This window comes from Propithecus coquereli, unplaced genomic scaffold, assembly GCF_000956105.1.
Source record: "Propithecus coquereli isolate 6110/MARCELLA unplaced genomic scaffold, Pcoq_1.0 Scaffold9, whole genome shotgun sequence".
Lineage (NCBI taxonomy): Eukaryota > Metazoa > Chordata > Mammalia > Primates > Indriidae > Propithecus > Propithecus coquereli.
The window spans coordinates 7,107,042-7,115,224 of record NW_012155284.1 but is presented as its reverse complement, the minus strand read 5'-3'; the positions used below and the strand labels follow the sequence as shown (position 1 = coordinate 7,115,224).

Genomic DNA, 8,183 nt, shown 5'->3' with positions numbered 1-8,183 from the left:
TGTTTGATTTTTTCTTGTTGATTTTTTTGAGTTCTAGATAGATTCTGGTTATCAGCCCTTTATCAGATGTGTAGAGAGCAAATATTTTTTCCAATTTATTTTTATTTTTAGTAGAGACGGGGTCTGGCTCTTGCTCAGGCTGGTCTCGAACTCCTAAGCTTAGGTGATCCTCTCACCTTGGCCTCTCAGAGTGTTAGGATTACAGGCATGAGCCACCATTCCCGGCCTAGAAAGCTTCTATATGGGAACTGAAACAAATGATCAAGAAACTAGATATGATTATCTGTATATATGTTTGGACTTTTAAAAGATGGAGTAAATATGAATTGATTGTGGTATGCTTAAGTAATATTCTGGCAAATCATTAAAAGTGATGACAAACTTTGACTCAGTTTTTAAATTAATTATCAAGATATTACAAAATGAAGAATCTTGCTACTTCAAATATTTTAAGGAATGATGTGGAGTTATCAACATATGTTATTATTATGTACAATAACATAATATAACACAAGTGTTTCTAATGTTAATGAATAACCTTAGAGCTTATTTTTTTTAATACATAAGTCTCTTCAGGATATGAAAACTATAAAATATACCAAACTCAATTTAGTCACTGGTAGAATTTCACATTGTGTTGAATTAGAAGACTTTCCCAAATAACACTATGTTTCTTAGCTAATATTATCTCTAGGTCTACATCCAATGCTATATTCTCATGTGTGATTATAATGAATTAATTTGGTAGGTCCTTCGATAATGGGAGATAAAGCAGTGCAATATTCTTTGAAGCACGTGACCTTATCAACTCAGACTTAGTTATCTATTCTGAAGATGCTGCTGAACATGAGGTGCAGTTTAATCATCAATTAATTGCCGGAGCCCAAGTCTGCTAATGACAGCAAATACTTTAGTGAGAACAATAAATAGTTGAAGACCTCAATGTTATTTTCTTCATTTTTACCTCTTCTGGCAAATAAAACAGTATAACAATCAAAATCTAAAATAGGATGTGATCAATCACAAGCTCCATATAGTAGAAAAAAATTTACCAGTAAGATTAATTTCTCTCAGCCTACATACATGAGTTACATAAGAAGTTAGACAAAGAAAAGTTTTGTAAAAATACAGCCACCTGCTTCTCAGTGATAACAGTTATCAGTTGTTCTATAGCTCTACAGCTAGGGCCCAGGTTTCAGTTCTGAAAGCCGTAATTCTTAGGCATTCTTTTATCACTGGGTTACATTCTTTTCTTGCTCTCTATTACATTTTCTTTCATTTATAGACTGTGTATTCCTACATTTCAAGGGAAAATGGTGACCAGTATTGATGGGTTTTAGTTAGTCTGTGATTTTATTACTTTTAATGCAAGGTGTAGCTTAGCAGAATAAACCAAAATCTCCTAGTATTATCCAGTTTTGCCACTGATTCATTGTGAATATAACAAGTCTCTTTTTTAAAAGCATGCATAAATGGATGAGCAAAAGGTAAGAAAAAATGTAGTATGTTTGGTTATGGGTGATTTCTGATCAAGAATTGCTAAATTTTTTTCTTAATAATGTTCAAGGACAAAAAATGCTGCAAAGTCACAAAAACACATTTCAAGTCAATTTTCTTCTCTATTGCAGTTTTTAAAACTACGACTTTTAAAAACTTTTATTGGGATACTTTCACAAAGGAAAAAACAATGATGTGGATAGCTTTGATAAAATGGCAATAAAAGCTCACACTTATTGAGCATTTATTATGTGCCAGGCTCTGGTTAAATCACAAAAGTAAAGCACAAAACAGTTAGAAAACTTGCGCAAGAGATCACACAACTAACTAGGATTTAAACTCAGTCATTTTGACTAGAGAGCTCAGGTTCTTAACCTAACATAATGTAATTCAATAAAATGCAATCACCATAAAGATACAAAGTTGAATGGCAAAAATGTGAAGATTAAGAAAAAATTTTTAAAACTAATGCTGACAGTAAAAAAATGTTTTTCCAATGGTAATGTGATTTTATTTTTAGGGTAGAAACTGCAAGCATTCAGCTTCCTATCTTAAATTTTTAAACCCTTAGCTATGCTAAATAAACCTAACCAATTTTCAGATCTCGTGCAGGAACAGAAATATTAATTTATAATATCCAAGGGTAATTTGCATAAGAAAAACACAACCTGCTCAACGGAGCTTAGTATAATGATACAATATGCTGAGACATATTATTTTAAAAGTTATTTCCTTGCTGAATATAATTAGGGATATTTTAAATTAGATTAAAAGTGAGACTATTAAAATCTGCTTTTATGCTATAACATATCCTGTAGATCACGCCATCAAAATTGTTGAATCCTGTTTGAAGAAACAGACATTATATAAAAATAGTATCTTCTATTTTTTTAATTCAGTTTGAAAATCTTTCTGGAGTACCTCCTATATGACAGATTTCAAACTATTCATAATAGAGGATACAAAGTAAAGGGCACATGCAAGCCTGATAAAGGAACTACTTAGTAGATAAGGAAGGCCTTTCTAATGTTTATTGTTACTATTTAAAATTCAAAACTAAAACCAGTGGCCTAACCAAAAGATTTCTAGGAACGGGGAAAGCAGGCTGAAATATAGCACAGAAAGGCTCAAGTCCACTCTACACATTTATACAGTACCTGGGAGCTGAATCTGTGAACATCGTCAGAGGCACTGACTAGATCAATGGAAGACATGGAGGAAGAGCGACTATAGGGCTACCAGAGACAGACAAAGAAAAAACCAAGTAATCAGAACAAAGGCACAACAGAGCATTCAGTACCAACTTCCAAACACAAGATAAAGGAAGAGAAAACAAAGCACTATATGAAACAAGCACAGCAACAAGTGCTGACTTCATGCACCTATTATGTATTATGTTCTAAAATCATTTCATAAAGAATGTAATGCTTCCAATAACACAAAATAATACCACTTAACCCCAGAGAAGAAAGAGATTTAATATAACTGCCTATGCTTCTAGTTAACTATTTTGGACTAGCCACTCTCCATCCACCCATCTCCCCTTTATCCCTTATATAAAAAAGAAAGAACATTATGCTCAGAATAAGAGTTCCAACTGTTTTAGAGGATGTATATGGAATACAATATATAATACAAAAAAAAAAACAAACCAAACCTCATTACTTAAATTTATGAAAAGGGGAAAAAACTTGTACTACATGATAGTTCCATTAACAGTGAAGAACAATACAAGGTATACTTTCAGTAAACTCTGACATTAGCTTACCTTTTGGAAATAACTATGTGTCCCCACAGAAGACAAGGCATCTCCAGATGGCAAGGATGTAGTCCAGTGTAATCTGACTTTTTCATTCTGTGACTAAAAAAACATATAATGTTAAGATGGAAAGTTTTAAAAAATGTCTTTTGCAGCTAAAGAATGGCTAATATAACTTGGAACAACCAACACTTAATTAGTGAACCCTTTAGTACTTGTAAATATTTGAATTATGAAAATACTCTACAGAAATAAGCCTTGTCAAATCCTGATCTCCAATTCAATCTCTTTTTTTTTTGAGACAGGGTCTCACTCTGTCACCTGGGCTACAGTGCAGTGGTCTGATCATTGTTCATTGCAACATCAAAGTCCTGGGCTTCAGTGATCCTCCTGCCTCAGATTCTCGAGTAGCTGGGACTATAGGCACATGCCATCACACTCATCTAATTTGTTCTTTTTGGTAGAGACAGTGTCTTGCTATTTTGCCCAGGCTGGTCTTCGAACTCCTGGCCCCAAGTGATTGTCCTGCCTCAGCCTCCAAAAGTGTTAGGATTATACTAGTATCATGCCTGGCCAGTCTGTTCTAACTCCACAGATAAAATGTTAGACTAGGGATAAGTTCTTTGATTTTCCTCCTAGTCAGACTTCCCATTATTTGCATAGCATCATTTATCGTAAGTCCATCTTAACACTGCTGCTGATTTTCTCCTATCAAAACTCTGGCCAAATCATTCCAATCATTCTATCTTATCAGAGCCCTGAATGGCTGGCCCATAGGCTTGTATAACATTAGTTATACAGTATCACTGTTTGCTTCAGATATGTTCTTAAGAACATATCATTTATATATCTGCCTCCTTTCCATGAAGATATTCTACTTTGATCCCATCATCCTACTTCTGTTAAGCTGCCACTTGACCTCCTCTTCAGCTTGCTTAGCTTCTTCTCACTTATTTCAACACAACTATTAAGATCTCATTTCTCATTCACCAATTACTGTACATATATTTCCCTAAGTTTGCAAATAATGTAAACTCAAAAATGTGTGATGAGTGTCAGTTGGAGAATACCTATGTAGTGGCTGTGTTGTTGAGAGCTCTATGCAATATACACAGGGTACAAAGAGTGAAATGATCTGAACCTGTGGAATTGATTTCATGGATTAATGAAGCTTAGCACATATCAATGCACCTGGCAAGGAATATCATGGCCTATTCAATGATTGCTTTGTAGAACATCTACCAGAGTGTCAAGAATAGAATAAAATTAAATGATTTGATAGCCCCATGAATATTTAAAAAGTTTACAGAAGTTTTTATCAATTCTCTCAAACCCAACTCAACCACTATACTGATACTCAGTAGAGTAGCATTTAAGAGCCAGAAGGAATATTTTGAATCATCTTGTCTAACTCTTTGTTTCACAGATTAGAAAACTAAGGCCCAGAAAATTTAAGTGATAACTTCATAGGTACAAAGTTAGCTAGGTAAAACTTAGAGTAAGACCGAGGTGTTTTGACCCAAAGTTCACTATTCTTCCCAAAATTGCACATAGTACACAAAAAACAGTGAGGGGGAAACAAAGAAATGATACTACTTCGGGTAGTACTTTAGGTTTTCAGAAGTAGAGCTTATTCAGGAATTGAAAGTTCCCACTCATTGAGTGGTACATAGTACCTTTTGGGTACAAAAAATGAGCAATAAACTTTACAAATTAATATGACATGAACTTTTTAATCACTGGTTTAAAAAAATAAACAAATAAACATGAGAATCAAGTAGTTACTACTTGCAAGTCATTTGCTCTTGGCTAAGTAGAGCAGTAAATGGGCATAATGGCCATGATTGATTACCTTAGCAATGACAGGGAATGAACAAGCCAACTTTTCCATGCAAATTCATTTGTAGTATAAAACCTATGATTAGATATACCTACAATTATCTGCAAGATACTTTATAGCCACAGTTTATTCATACTTGCCTGAAAGGTGGCCTTACTAACAACCTAACAGAGGAAAATAACCTATCTAATACAAAGTAAGGGAAATAAACTCACAACTATACTTTGTTTAATTAAAACACCCGTGGTCTAACTTGTTATCTCTAAGACTTCATTTTCTCAGCCTTGAAGAACCCTAAGCAGACAGTAGGAGTACGAGCTCCCCACTTCAGTTCTTGCCAGCACCAGATTTCAAGGACTCAGATAACGCAGCCTCACAGAGAAAAGAAAAATAAAAAACACCTACAACAACAACTTCACTGCTGCTTCTGTTATCAGACTGCTGAAGCAGAGGGGGGGAAAAAAGGTATTTTTACCCTTTAAAAACACCAACAGGCTCCCCTTGTTACGACTTGGCGGGGGGGTCCATTTGTCATCTATGACAAATGTATCTTGCTCTTGCTCTGTGAACTTATCTTATCCTTCCTCAATGAACTTCATTTCACGTTAAAAAAATAAAAAATAAAAACACCAAGCAACTTCTCTCAGTTGCCCGGCATTTTCACTCCTTTCTTTGTGTGCTGTGGCCACTCCCTCCTTCACTCGCTCCCTTTCTTTCTCAGGGAAATAAATAAACTTTGTACTTTCTATCCTAAACTGTGTGAAAATTCTTTCTCCAACCCACCGTGAACACCTACTAAGTTTCCACCTTAACACTGCCCAAAAGAAGGTTAAGTTTCTACCATAAGTAGCATGGCCTAAAGGAAGGGAAATAATAAAATTCATCCTTAAGTACCATCTAGTGGTAAAATATAGTAATTGCATTGCTGCAAATTAAAGAAGACAAAGTATCAAATTAATCTTGAAACTAGAGTCGATGGATTTAACAATACTTTCCTTCAATTTCTACAGAAGCTGAGTATAATTGCTGTGAATTTAATGATGATGAGAAAACACTGAGCAAAGTAAAGACACTGAAGGAGACAGTGAAGGTGAAGGTAATGAAGGCAATAAAGGAGTTAACAAAAACAATGATACGAACACAGAAGAAAAACGATTTTAAGTTTTTTGTTATTTTCCTTTGGAGCCTGGTAAAGAGAAATTCAAAGAGACTCTACTCAGACTAAATATATGCTTGATATTAATAGAATGGTTAAAGTTGGATACTTCAAGGGGAACAGGCAGAACATTTCCATTTTAAGTTCATGTTAATTATCCATACTTCCTTTACACAATTATTGGTCCTCTTTCTATTGCTTGAAAATTGATATATAAAGGAACTGACAAAGATTCTTCTGCATTTGTGACATAATATAGACACAGTCAATTTTCTAGATTATTAAGTTCATGATTTTCAAGTTCTTTATAGTTTATGTAAAATAATATACATCAAGAAACGTCTATAGTGTTAAAATGAATTTCAGCATAGAATTTTTAACAATTAGATATACCTGTTCTTCTATTTTATCTTGTCTGTCAAGAGCAGCTTCAACAGCATCAAAGAACTCTTCTTCATTAATCAGACTGTTAGGGCCTTCCTATTCCAACACACAGGAAAAAGAAAAAGCAGTTTATTTAAAGAAATAGAAAACACTGGTAACCTTGGTACTAACTCCAGAGGAAAGATGCAGATTGACCCAACGAATATTTATTGAGCATGTTTTTATGAACCAGCCAGTATACTAGGGTCATATTATCACAAAGACAAGTAAATATATATGCTCTATGTAAAATCATGTGAGTGTTTGAATTAATTTATTCAGTACTCATATATTTTCTGTATACTGACCAATACTGTGTTGGGGTAATAGGTTAGAGTAGGAGCTGGTGAACTATGTATGGCCCATGGGCCAAATTCAGCATGCCACCTACTTCTGTATGGCTTGTGAGCTAAGAATTCCATTTTTAACACATTGACTGCCACACCAGAAAAAAATTTTTTTTCCTTAGGGCCACAGTGTTTTATTAGGAAAATAGAATAAAAACTTTAAAAACCAAACGACCCTTTTTAATTTAATGAAAATTGTTATATTTTGTTGTTTTTTGTGTATGAGTTATAGGCAATTTGAAATAGTTCACGTGGCTCCAACGTGAAGAGACGTGTCAGTTACATATGCTTCATGAGGCTCTGGCTCACAACTAGTGTGAATTAAATGCAATGCACATGGCAGTTAATGTGTTAAATGGTTAGGAAAAAAGGTAATAGTATTTTATGACATGTGGGAATTGGGACTGAAATTCTGGTGGGCATAAAGTTTTATTGGAACATAATCAAGCTCATTCATCTATGTATTGTCTACGGCTGCTTTTGTGCTATGGTAGCAGAGTTGAGTGCTGACAACAGAGATATATATACAATTGCAGAGAGGTAGGTACAAAGTTGCACAAGACCTACAATCAATGAGAAGCACAGACAGGAGTTCAGAGGAGGATCTTTCTAAGCAAGGGTAATTGTTTTCGTGGAGGAAAAAAAGTTGAGCTGCTGTTTGAAAGTCTGGTTAGAGAGCAGCGGTCATCAATTCCCTTAGGAATTGTCTGGGTAACTCGTTACAATGAAAATTCCCAGGCCCCCATACCCAGAAATTACATTTCAGTAGGTCTTCCTGGAGCCTCAGAATATACATATTTAATAACCTCCTCAAGTAATTCTCAAGCAAGTAGAACCTCAGCTATATTAGAAGATAAAAACATAAAGAACAATAGCAAAATGGAAACAAACAAGGTATGTTTTTGCTGTGATGAACCCAGTAAGTGGACTATAAGTAGAATAATAGCTTTGTATTATGGTAAAAATAGAGGCTAAAATAGTAGGCTTGTGTTTACATTTCTTTAAAAATTAATATACATCGCCGGGAGCGGTGGCTCACGCCTGTAATCCTAGCACTCTGGGAGGCCGAGGCAGGCGGATCACTCAAGGTTAGGAGTTCGAGACCAGCCTGAGCAAGAGTGAGACCCCGTCTCTACTAAAAATAGAAAGAAATGATCTGGA

At 34.8% G+C, this 8,183-nt stretch overlaps 1 protein-coding gene across 2 annotated transcripts in view; it reads right to left on the bottom strand.

Annotated features, from left to right (window-relative positions):
- COL4A3BP (collagen, type IV, alpha 3 (Goodpasture antigen) binding protein) overlaps positions 1-8,183 on the bottom strand; it is a 123,327-nt gene that overhangs the window by 18,193 nt on the left and 96,951 nt on the right. The window contains exons 9-11 of one of the 2 annotated variants that reach the window (XM_012664578.1): positions 6,646-6,732; positions 3,266-3,358; positions 2,655-2,732 (exon numbers count right to left, since the gene is read on the bottom strand). In XM_012664578.1, the coding sequence (XP_012520032.1) occupies positions 2,655-2,732; positions 3,266-3,358; positions 6,646-6,732 (258 nt within the window). The remainder of the gene's footprint in view (positions 1-2,654; positions 2,733-3,265; positions 3,359-6,645; positions 6,733-8,183) is intronic. The other variant, XM_012664579.1, reaches the window with a different exon arrangement.